At 36.2% G+C, this 12,983-nt stretch overlaps 1 protein-coding gene across 2 annotated transcripts; it reads right to left on the bottom strand.

Annotated features, from left to right (window-relative positions):
* Positions 1 to 1,470: 1,470 nt before the first annotated feature.
* LOC117394843 (protein FAM8A1-like) lies at positions 1,471 to 10,382 on the bottom strand. Of its 2 annotated transcripts, XM_059012760.1 has the most exons (6): positions 10,286 to 10,382; positions 9,438 to 9,868; positions 8,647 to 8,767; positions 8,181 to 8,304; positions 7,461 to 7,600; positions 1,471 to 4,319 (listed from the first exon to the last, which is right to left on the bottom strand). In XM_059012760.1, the coding sequence occupies exons 2-6, from the start codon at positions 9,853 to 9,855 to the stop codon at positions 4,175 to 4,177; spliced, it is 948 nt and encodes a 315-aa protein (XP_058868743.1). In that variant the 5' UTR covers positions 9,856 to 9,868; positions 10,286 to 10,382; the 3' UTR covers positions 1,471 to 4,174. The 2 variants fall into 2 exon arrangements, with proteins under 2 accessions (XP_058868743.1, XP_033849373.2); XM_033993482.3 differs by lacking the exon at positions 10,286 to 10,382 and having other exon boundaries at positions 9,438 to 10,270.
* Between the last annotated feature and the right edge of the window lie 2,601 nt (positions 10,383 to 12,983).

Raw genomic sequence — 12,983 nt, 5'->3', positions numbered from 1 at the left:
CTCAAGATACAACATCAAAAAACTGATTGACATTGCTTGTTTCCTAAACCCCAGATTCAAGGACAGCTTCTTTAAAAATATAGAGGACACAACTGTCATTACAGCAAATGAGACGGTAGTCACTGCTGCTACTGTTAAATTGCCCCAGCAAAAAGTACCCACAGGAACAGAGAATGCTGCTGAAGGTAGCACATGTGAAAAGGAAAGCTTGGCACCAGGTAGCCTTTGTCAGCTCCTGCAGAACACTACCACAACGCAGCAGCTACAGATGAAATGTGCTGAAGTGGAGAACTCCAATGAAACCAGAGCCAGGAGTGAGATTATTTCAGATTGTTGATCCTACCAGAGTTTTCATACACTGTTGTATGTACACTGTGCGCTACCATTGCTGGTAGTGTCACGTGAGCTGTCCAGTGTGTTATGTAAATAAATCCTGTTCGCCTGCGGGGTGTATCAACTTCAACCTCCGTCTCGATCTCCTGCCTGTCACTCAGCAGCGAATGCACGCACCCACACGGCAGATGGCTACTCTGTCACAAGCATTAATACCCTGTATCTTTCTAAACAAGGGATTTAGGGGAGCACCCTAATAAAAGCTGAATCTCAAAACAGTAATTGTGTGTATTTAGCAATTGTTACAGCTGTGTATAATGGTATTTTAAAACAGGCTTAATTTTTTACATATCCGTCTTTACTCTGGTCCCACCGCAGTCGGACACGCAAAGGATAACTGTATATAGTTGTTTCTGCTAAACAACAGATAAAACATTTTTCTTTACATGACAAATAATAAACTCTACAGTATATTACTACACAAAAGTTGAGCACATAGAATGTTAACACAGGTTAACATAATACAGTATTTATTTGCACTCTCTAAAATATAGTATAGAGAATTAAGACTAAGAATTTCTTGGTTTGGGAGATAGGGTTCTCTGTTTAAAAAGAAAAAAAATTCAAACACAAACTGCAAACCATGAATACAATCCATGTTTGATGCAACTGTGTTGTATTTGCTTAATTTTATAACTTGCATGATTCATTCATATTTTTACCATGGAAATGTTATACCGTCCCATCCCTAGTTGCTGCTTCTATGGTTTCTTCAAACATATCCTCTCCAGCTAGCATGACATTTCTTTTATAATATCTTGGTTTAATTATACTTCACATTATGTTCAGGTGACCCGATGTGTTAACGTATCGCGTATTGTTCCATGTAAGGTTCCCTAAATACAATAGTCCCTACAAGAAGTTGCCCTTCTCAGGTGAGTTCAGAATCACATACAAAAATTGAAGTTAAACTTTGAAAGGCTAGCACTTTTTAACTGAAACACAGAAAAGCTGCATTGGGGGTTGTGGATTTAAATTCAACTTTAATTGCAATAAATAATAACATACTTCTGTTTCAAACCTTTAATTGTTGGAATCTCCAACTAATTGAGTACCAGTAAATAAAAAAGACAGTCACAGTGTTAACATATGCTTTAATATTTCATAAAATACCATCAACTCAAATTTAAATCTAAAACATATTAATACTGTAAGTAATACTGTATTTTCATACAAGATTCAAAAACACATTTGTTGATTATTGCAATGCATGCAGTTTGAATACCATCATACTGTATAGGCTGTCCAATATAAACATTGTGCTGCTGGTCTGAGTTTTTATTCCTGAAAAAAAAATTATATACGCACACATACATATACACACAAAATGTCCACCTCAAATCCAGAACTTGGAAATAGTTTACTTCTAAAATTGAATACAAAATACATGAATGCTAGGTGGTTGATGTACTCTGTATTTAAAGCAGTTCTTGTATAAACCATTCCCATGTCTTAGCTTTATGCTGTTTTAAAATAATAAAAAGAAAAGTCAATATGAACTGTTAAAATAAATTACATAACAAAGATGACCAGGTTTTTGTTTTTGGACTACATATTGGAGTTTATTAAATTGATCTGAACGGTGATGAATCTAAATACTGCAGTTGTTTAAATCATTAAAAGAATGAGTTTTGAGAAAACCAACATCTGTAACAGTGTGCATGAGCCTCTTAAATGTATGTTTGTTTTAAAAGTCCAATTACAGGTTTGATCCTAATTTAGTATTTAACTCTCCCACGGTTTAGCTGCATTGAATATACCTCATTGTGTTAACTGCAAATGTTTGGTCATATTATGTTTACTACAAGACTGCAGCTTTCCCACTTTGTTAAATTAACTGAAGCAAGTCAAGGTTCATCTTTTACATGTACTATGACAAAGTCATAATGACATTTGATCAATGTTCAAATCTAAAGTTTAGTTTAGTTCATTTTTAATCAACCTAAGAAGAAAAAAAAATCACTAAACTGAAATTCTAACATTGAATGGCTGAGTTTTTTGTTTTTTTAAAGCTTTACAAATGACCCTGACTGGTGTTCAGTCCTGTTATGCTTCAAAAGCTAAATGTATGAGGTTTGCATATACTGTACAATACAATGCAATGCTGAAACTAACCTAGCCCTGTAGCTCTACCGTGTCTATGTGACAAATCATTGCAGCAATTATCAAAAGGTTTGTACAAAGCTATTTTGTATGTTTGTAAAACAGGTCATTTTTGCATATAAGATTCCTTTTATATATATATGTAATATATATATATATATATATATATATATATATATATATATATATATATATATATATATATATTAATGAAAGCAGTGTAGTAGCTGATGTCTCTTTTGGGTAATGGCAAACATAATAAGCTTCAATTGTTCAAAAACGTGATTTGGGTGTTTGTTACTGAAATCAAAAGACCATCAAAAAATATAACATGATCGGTACTAAAAAGAATGCAACAGTGTATATATTATAATTCAATTCTGTAAATTTAATTATAATAAATGAAAAAATATTGCTGAAATGTTTTAGGAAATCGCTGCAATATCAAATCGCTACAATATCACAAAGACAACTTTACTTTAGGTGTTTGCAAATAGAACTGTTCTTTATTGTAGGATATAACTTTGTTATAATTAATTTAAGTCAGATTAGATGTGTTTACTAAGAACAATTCTTTAAAATCGACAATGAATAAATCACACAAGAAATTTCTATTCAAATACCAACTTGTAATCAAAACAGAGTAGTTTTAGACAAACCCAAACCACAATCAAAAATTTAAACAAGCTGCCTTGTCATTAAAGATATTCTAATATTTAAAAATATACAACACTAAAACTTGTATCTAAATGAATAACAATTTGGTGCAATTCTATTCTTAAGCTAAATTTCCCTTGCCTTGTATTGTCATGTTCTGATCATATCCATTCTTATTGCGCAACAGCAATCACAGACATGTATTTCATTAAAAGTCTGTTCTTAAAAGGGAAGACTACATGCAACACTGATGGCTCAGAATTTGAAGATCTTTGAAACCAACTTCAGTCTTATGGCTGGTTTGAAAATGTTCCTTCCAACTGCTTGCACTTTGGTTTTACCTATTTCGATTACAGGCTGAAACTGTACACATACAAGCTTTAAACAATAAGCTAGAAACCAGGCATACAACTGCCCCAAGGGCTGCGAGAGCGACTAATTCAATGTGACAAGTCTGTTAGGTGTTTCAATTGTTCTGGATGTATACGTGACCATTTACAACCTCAAGTTTCTCAAAAGGGAACTTAGGTATGGCAAACTGCAGCAAGCAAGTTCTTGAGAATGTTCTTTGGAAAATATGAATTTGTGTCATACTGGATACAAAAGAACCTGACAACCACCTGTTTTGCCCATCACAAATTAAACTGATGGAAACAGGGAAGTGCGATTGTATATCTTGTATGCAATTTAATCATATTAAAGGCAGTAAAGATTAACATGTGAAATACAATTTTATGTCTTTCTTGAAATAAATTGAGAAAGAGCAGATTCTGAAGGAGCAGCAGCAACATTATTCCACATTTAGGCACTGCATCTAAATTAGCATCAAAAGCTCTTCAGTCTCAAAAGGATGTCATCTCTGTTACTCTAATTTATTTTCTTTTGTTTTTTGTTAGTTTTCAGCATCTTTTTTTTCCAGGACCTTCCTCTTCTCCTCCTACAGGTTGCTGTCCATACTGAATTTCAAATTTGGTGGGGGTACCATAAACCTCACTAGCTTAATGGCTGGATCCATATCTCATCATCTGGCCCCATTTCGTTTCACCACGATCGTCCCAGCCACAATGTCGTAGACTGTTCGGTTGTGCTGGAAAAACAGTAGCGTGATGAAAGCAGGAAAGAAGAAGGCAATGGAGAAGTTTTTGTTCAGCGCTCGCACCGTAGACCTAAGATCAAAGAAAATAATAGGTTTTACTTAAGACCATTCATTTGTGGGTAATCCTTGACAGAGTGTTTACTATTATACAAATGTATATCCTGTCTCCGTCTTTTGCATTTACTTAAGGGCTGCTAACTAAGGATTTCAAATCAATTGTGTAACGCTTTATTAGCACTAGCAACATTATCACTCAGTATGGTTACACGAGATTTTCAGAAAACTGAATCAGAATTTTTTTTTCTGAAAATGACACTATTCTGTGTTTCCATGACTTGGAATAGATAATCCAATTACAATTCAGATAAACTGAATTGTATACATGAATTGCATTTTTCGGAAAAGTATTTGCGCATATGCAGTAGTGAGTAGGATGGGAACAGTAAAACTGAGACGTACATGAATTATCAGGTATATAAGACTTGGCAAAATTGCTCATTCTTATACTGTATTTAACAGATTATTATCCTATACATCTCTCGTTTTAATTCCCCAGCGTGTGCAAACTGTCCACTCCTTGCAACAGCTCATCCTTTAGTTGTAATAACGGAGTTTACTTTTGATCAAATACTATTAATATATCTAAATAAATAATATAACTTTATCCGTAACTAGACAAATTGATCTGTGTAAACTGATTGGTGACTGAAATCCGATATTCATTTAGAATTATTTTATCTTTTTTTTTTTTTTGGAAATATAAATGGAAAACAAAAAAGCAAAAGCATCCCTTGGACTACATATTATATAATCAAAAATCATGAAGCGGTTCCCATGTATCACTAGCCTGGTTTTTACTCCCACCCTTACATGACGCAGTTCTATAACTTGCCAAGCAAAACTGATAAAAAATAGTTATCATACTTTCCTTTCTCCTCATGTATTGCTGCTTTTTGGATCTTGTTTTGTTAATATTTTTACGATCAAAAAAGTAAGTTGTTGGTCTATAATTACAAAAAGTACTAGTGAATTTGTTGGTCATGTGACCCAGCATTAGCTATTTGGGATGCGAGCGTCAATCTAGCAAGGGTTTAATAAATATGTACCTGTATGTATATAGCAAGTCCCCAACATTTTGACCTATGGAGATACATTGAAACGGGAATGTGACAAGACAAAACAAAACTGTTGCAGTTAGATCTAAAGGTCAGGCCTCCAGCAAGGGTACCAGAATGCAGCCGTGTATCTATAGCCTTGCACTGGAAATGTTTGCATATCCTTAAGGGTGGCCTATTGAGCATCACTGCTTTAAAGGTTATAAAAAATACATTTTCCAATTTAATTACCTTCTTTATTGTGTAGCTGAAATATTACTATTACATTTTCTTCCACCAAACTATAAAGCAGAAGCAGCCCTCTCCTCCTCCTTCTTCTACACATACTCACACAGTTTGGATTTCTTAGAACTATTTTTGGCACCAAGGCATAGGCATTGGTCCGAGCTGAATTCGACAAACAATCTGGACAAAATGGAAGAGATCACACTGCTACGCATTAAAAGGGTCTTATTTCCATCGTTGAATTAGGACAAGTTGTACTTTAAGATAATTTGGCACATATTCAGCTCAGTTGAATCCAAATTCCTAACTGGTATAAAATGCAACAAATAAACATGAATTAATTTCCAATAAACCTGTCAATTTTGATAGACCTAAGAATGAAGGATATAACTTATAGAAAAATGCAAATGAATGATCTCACCTAAACAAAACAAACACTATGACAATTCAGAATACAGGCTTGTTAATCCTTCTCTGGTATTAATTCGATCTTGGTAATGTGAACGTGAATATTATCAGTAAAAAAAAACAACACACATGATAACACAAGTAGCAAACTGCTATAAAACACGTGGTGCGTAATATATAAATGCATACAACAACAACTTTAAAAAACAGACTGACTGGACAAACTTAAAGGGCCTATATTTCAGCATAGAGCCATGCCAAAAACAAACAAAATAAAAAAAAAAAACAGATGCCAGATAAATACTATACATTAACTGCCAGAGTAACAATACATCAGCGTGAGGTACAACTACAAGAAACTGAGGGAAAAAAAACATATTGCAATTGCATAAACTAGCATGACGGAACTTGCAATAAGTGCCATTCAAGTACTGTTACGAGTAGAGTACAAGCTGTATGCACAACATACTTTTTATGTTTTACAACTTTTGAACACCTGTTTGAATTAATCTGAAAATACGTATGCTGCTTTATAATGGAGGGGGTACAAAACAGGCATAATCACAGATTTCTATAACCTGCCATTATCCCAGAACACCCCTCAAAAAACACCCGCTGGCTTCTAAAAGATCTAATAGTTAGGCAAACACCTTTCAATTTCTTGCTGATACTGTTAAAATAATGTTAATCTTTATACACTTCAAAAATAGGGCATTTTGTAAACAAACATTTTGACAAATGTATTTTTCAATAAAAAATATTTTCTTCAAGGCGCTAAAAAGAAATGTTGTCAGTTTTACCTCAGAATTTAATACTGTTTTGAGGGTTTAATATTATGGATGCATAATATTACATATACACAAGAAAAAAGCAATGAGAACACTGAAAAATCTTTCAAAGAAATGTGGATATTTATTTCTTATAGTTTCGCCTATGACTCAGTTTATAGTTAGAGATGAACTAATATTTCAACAAGGCAGTTAATAAGTCTACAAGATTATGCACATTGGTTACTGGCTATTGTGGCCAACCTTGTTCGTGAATACATACTTGCCAACATTTGGAAACTGTTCAGCGGGACGCTCGTCCCCATTGGGGTATTATACGCATCATATATTAAACGCAAAAAACACTCTATCATATAATAATAGACGTATCCCCTCAACTCAACACCGCACGACCAGCATGACAGTAAACATAGACACAATGAAGCGTTCTTACCTTTGTATACCAGTAAGTTAGTGATCAGATGTGTCAGCCGCACGAACAGCACAGCGTGTGATTTTCACTAACTCTACTGTGCAGAATACATTTTTTTCTTTTCTATGTGTAAATATCAGGACTTTCTTCCTATGCATCGGGATGTGGGACATTTGCTAGGAAATCAGGACTGTCCCGACCATATAGGGACTGTTGGCATGTATGGTGTATATTACTATGTAGCATCATCTCCTTATACTTACGCTGACAGGCTGACATTTGATGCAGGCATCACAATCACCCGGTCCTGTCGGACAAGCACCGACGTGTCACAAGTGACAACCCGAAGGCCAAGCAGAAACTTGCCTGGAGTGGCTCCGCCTGCTCCCCAGATGCAAATTATCTAAAGGGAAAAATATTTTCATGAATTATACTGCACTCAAAATGTGAAATACTATAAACTACAAATACAAAACACCAGTTTGAATAAGCCTTATATTAAATATGTCCAGAATATGGTGAATAATTTCTCTTTTTTGTGCAACATTCTTTTATACTTGTTTCACTGGAGGACCAGAACCTACAATCTCATCTTGTATGTTTTATTTTTATGGAAAAAAAAACTTTGTAATTGGTGATGTATTCAAAAAAATATATATATGGGATACATTGAGACCAACAGGGAAAAAAAGGTTAATGCATGGGGCCAGCTAATGGTAGGAGTGAAAATAAATCTGGCTTAATAGAAGGCTTTGTTTTATTATAGATCTCTATCATTAGACTTATCAACTTTTCATTTGATAATTATGACATATGAATGATACTACAAATCTCAATCTGTACTATTCTTTCAACAAGTTGTTATGGACTGACAAGCTGGCCATGTAGGGTTGTTATTGATTTTTTTTTATCAGCTTGCAGTGCAAAGTTTTTAACTCTTGAAAAAAGGTGTTTAGTCAGTCTCACTTCCAATATAATTTCACCTCATAAAAGCAAACTAACACCCTGTAGACCAGAGCTACAATCATCATTTTCTGCAACTCTTCCATGGAAGTGTCTTCATCGATTTCCTCAACAATGTAATTCATGGCAAACTTGGAAATGTCCCTACAAATAAAGAAAAAGAAACACACACAAGACATGCGATCACTAAAGGAGGCAATGTTTGTAGGTAAGCATACAGTATGTTTACCTACAAACCTTTTTGTTTTTGTTTTATACATGCAGATTTTAGGTTTCTACCACCTGAATTTAATTTTTAAAATTAGGGTTTAACCTAATTTCACCCAGAATGTTGTAAGGAAAAGACAGTCATCATTCAAATTCACAAGTGTCAGCACCATCTCCTACTTTTTAAAGTTTAAAAAACTTTTGTGTGTGTGTGTGTGTACATATTTCTAAGTTGTTATGCATATGATATGTAAACTGTTAATATTTTGTCTCACTTACTTCATTCCACTGAAGTGCATGATACTTAAAACAATGGACGCCTTTATGAAGAAAAGGATGAAGAAGTCTACTATTTCAGCTAGGAATCTGTGTAATGGTGAAGGAATTGTATATTCGCGACCTGAAACACAAACAAATACGCGTCAGGTTGGCAATTGAAGGGTTCTGGACTTAAGTTATTACTTCTGGACACAGATTTTTTTGTGCATCTGCGAGGTCATAACTTGGACAAGTACGATTATGAATGATAGTGTACTGTGTGACTTTGGTTATTTGCTTTGTGTTATTGATAAACAAACATCGAATGGATTATCCAATCCATGGACAATTTGCCCACAGTGGAAAATCAGGCCCAGAGACAATAATGATTCAAAATATTTTCTCATCATGGCATGTTGTTATATGACTGTATATACATTGTTGTGCCCTTTTGTAGTAACATTCATACACTTGTTTTTGACACTTGTTTGTGAGATGCAGTGCATTGAATGCCCATACACCTGCTGGGGCAACCACCTATACACTGCTGAAATAAACCAGCAATGCGTTTATTGTCATCTGGAACTGACTTTTACGAGAATGCACTGACAACTAGCCTCTTCAATTCTTCAAAGTTGAAGTACATCGCCATACATATATAACGTAGCTGGTTTAAACATTTTAATCACAGAAAACATGCTGTTCTTCCGGCATAGACACTACCGGTAGTTCCATTAAAAATGGTGGACGGGGTAAGTGAAAGTACATTTTCCATTTTGACAATACAACTGTGAGTCTTTCTCATACGGTACCTGCTTGCTGTACATTTCCATGCAGCTGCTGCACTGGTCTTGCAGACATAGGGGTTGTTCCAGCAGCTACCTGTCCCTGAGAACCGGCGACTGCAACCGGGGGAGGCACAAAATAAGGTGGGACAGGAAAGGGGAACTGATTGATATTATTATTATACCAAACCCGAACATCCTGGACAGATTGACCAACTTGCCAAGCTGGCGTGGCCCCGTTCTGGGTTGCTGCTGGGTACGAAGAATAACAAGGAGGAAAGGGGGAAATAGACATCGCCATCCAGTTTTGCCAGTTCATATATCCGTAGTACTGCCACATCCACTCCTGTACCTTCCCGCAGTATTCCGAGGCGGTCGCATGACTGTCCGGGCCTTTTTTACTTTCCGAATTATGACCAGGGTTCCTTGTTTTTGTGGCGGCCATGTCTGTCCCAGTCCTGAGTTTTGGAGCAATTATATTGGTTTTATCCATAGAGTTTGACGCAGATAACTTATCTAAACCTCCTCCCAAATCCGCCATCATGACAGCAAGTATTACACAACAACAACACACACAGGCAATTCCGGGATGGCGTTTCCAAGTCGTGAACAAGGACGCATTTGTGTAATCTTTAATTATAAAGTATAAACTATAATTTTTCTATGTACATCTTTATTATAACCGTTTAATATCCTACAAGTAAGTACCGTAGTCACCCAATACTTTACAATATTACCATATCGCCATTACAAACACCCCCGCTTTCCTAATAAATTATGGTACAGTCCACAACTCCGTGACGTTTTAGGGTATCGTAAATACGTAAAAAAAATATTTGATTCAATTGCAACGAACATTTAGTGTTAGTACGTACCATGCATACTTTGGGACACTACGGTACAGGATCACCGCCAGCTGCGGATTAAGTTAGTTCCAATTCAGTGTACAAACGAGTTGGGGGATCAGCTGATCCTCAGGTTTAATACGCAGCAGAGGATTCCAAATTGATTCCGGTTTGTTATAGTTCGAAGGATTTATGTGATTAATCATTTGCATTTTTTCTGCAAAAATAAATAAATAAAAACATATATATGTAAAACATGAAGATGATCAATTTTAATTAGCGTAATGGTTTTGCGTGGTATATACAAAACGTATTTATTTATCCGCATAATCTAATAAACAAAGGCCATTAAATCAGAGCAAGAATTGATCAAAGTTGTAAATGTAATCAGATATGAAATAGAGTCATCCAAGTATATAAAGGGGTAATATTCATGGTATTCATACCAAAGAAGTCACGGCTGGCGGTCGTGCACAGAATTACTCGACAGAGCAGAAACTTTATTTTGTCGAGCAATGCCAACAGCAATTGAGCAGAGCGTCTGACCATCCTTTGTCCCATGATATACAGCTTAATTCCATAGTTTATGCCGAATTTGCTTGCCCCAATAGAAGGAGCTATTGATAGTGAAAGCATTGGGGTTGATACACAGGAATCTGTCCCAGGAACGTCAGATAGGATTCACTGCAGTTCAGTCAGCATATTGGCTAAATGCAAATACAGTATTTCATTACATAGTGCAATTGTCAATTTTATTAAGGATAGTTCTGTGACTCGGCAAGCGAACCTTATTGAACCAAATGCTTCAAAAGGCTTCACTTTTCACTTCACTAGTTTTTAGACATCATTTCAGAGAATAAAGGCTCTGTCTTCATGTTAAAACATAGCACAAGCAAGCGTACTAAGTTTTATACTTCATAGTACTAAGTTAAACAATAATGATAACAGGCAATACAGTGTTGTGTATTGCTCTGTTTAATCCACGGGTTGGTCCCAAAATAATAGTCCCGATATTTTAAACACTCATACGTAACACAAACACAATCACAAGTCCAAAGTGAGTGCTATAGTGCTCATGGTGCAAATACAGTTAATCGTGAATAATGATGCAGTGTTGTCCGGGTGAGTGCTGGCGTTTGGTGACAGCTGTGGATCGTGTTAGCCATCTAATAACAATAAACAAGTAATTCTTTAGACACAACAAAAACAAATAAAACACCCAAGATAACAATACGGGTTTTCCTTCCGATTCAGCATTAACCATAGAAAGGAACAGATCAGTTTGCTACGTCCCCTTTTATACCGTCAATCATGACCCCTTGGTTAACGATTGCAACCGCTCCTCCAATCCGCTGCTGCCACATCGTTTCCTTGATTCAATGATTTAGTGTACCGGAGCTCCGCCCCCTTTCTAGATGGACAACTTCCGCCTAACCCTGGGAATTAATTGTCAGGCCATCCAGTCCAGGGCACTCTGTTAACTCAGCACCCTCACAGGTCAGGAGGGAGATTTATCACCAAGAATCATTCTGTCTCTGTCACAATATACACACTCGCTGGAAAAACGTAATACTGGCAACGAGGTTGATTTTCAAATTCTGAAGATGCATTGCTTGAGAGCAGCACATCAAGCCTACCGACACCATTATATATATATATATATATATATATATATATATATATATATATATATATATATATATATATATATATATACACAGTACTGTGCAAAAGTTTTAGGCAGGTGTGAAAAAATGCTGTAAAGTAAGAGTGCTTTCACAAATAGACATTTTAACAGATTATATTTATCAATTAACTAAATGCAAAGTGAGTGAACAGAAGAAAAATCTAAATCAAATCCATATGTGACCACCCTTTGCCATCAAAACAGCATCAATTCTTCTAGGTACACTTGCACAAAGTCAGGGATTTTGTAGGCATATAGTCAGGTGTATGATTAAACAATTACACCAAACAGGTGCTAATGATCATCAATTCAATATGTAGGTTGAAACACAATCATTAACTGAAACAGAAACAGCTGTGTAGGAGGAATAAAACTGGGTGAAGAACAGCCAAACTCAGCTAACAAGGTGAGGTTGCTGAAGACAGTTTACTGTCAAAAGTCATACACCATGGCAAGACTGAGCACAGCGACAAGACACAAGGTATTTATACTGCATCAGCAAGGTCTCTCCCAGGCAGAAATTTCAAGGCAGACAGGGGTTTCCAGATGTGCTGTGCAAGCTCTTTTGAAGAAGCACAAAGAAACGGGCAACATTGAGGACCGTAGACGCAGTGGTCGGCCAAGGAAACTTACTGCAGCAGATGAAAGACACATCATGCTTACTTCCCTTCGCAATCGGAAGATGTTCAGCAGTGCCATCAGCTCAGAATTGGCAGAAAACAGTGGGACCCTGGTACACCCATCTACTGTCCGGAGAAGTCTGGTCAGAAGTGGCCTTCATGGAAGACTTGCGGCCAAAAAGCCATACCTCCGACGTGGAAACAAGGCTAAGCGACTCAACTATGCATGAAAACACAGGAACTGGGGTGCAGAAAAATGGCAGCAGGTGCTCTGGACTGATGAGTCAAAATTTGAAATATTTGGCTGTAGCAGAAGGCAGTTTGTTCGCCGAAGGGCTGGAGAGCAGTACACGAATGAGTATCTGCAGGCAACAGTGAAGCATGGTGGAGGTTCCTTGCAAGTTTGGGGCTGCATTTCTGC

The sequence above is a fragment of the Acipenser ruthenus genome, chromosome 3, assembly GCF_902713425.1.
Source record: "Acipenser ruthenus chromosome 3, fAciRut3.2 maternal haplotype, whole genome shotgun sequence".
Classification (NCBI taxonomy): domain Eukaryota; kingdom Metazoa; phylum Chordata; class Actinopteri; order Acipenseriformes; family Acipenseridae; genus Acipenser; species Acipenser ruthenus.
Note: the sequence above shows the minus strand (reverse complement) of the source record. Positions and strands in the feature narration are given on the sequence as shown.

What these genes read in the sequence shown, in the direction of transcription:
- LOC117394843 (XM_033993482.3), bottom strand. Translation starts at nt 9,954, where the DNA reads ATGATGGCGGATTTGGGAGGAGGTTTAGATAAGTTATCTGCGTCAAAC. An exon ending in ATGCACTTCAGTGGAATGAA is followed by an intron (nt 8,305 to 8,646) that starts GTAAGTGAGACA and finishes CTTTATTTGTAG; the next exon opens with GGACATTTCCAAGTTTGCCA. An exon ending in TGTTAGTTTGCTTTTATGAG is followed by an intron (nt 7,601 to 8,180) that starts GTGAAATTATAT and finishes TTTTCCCTTTAG; the next exon opens with ATAATTTGCATCTGGGGAGC.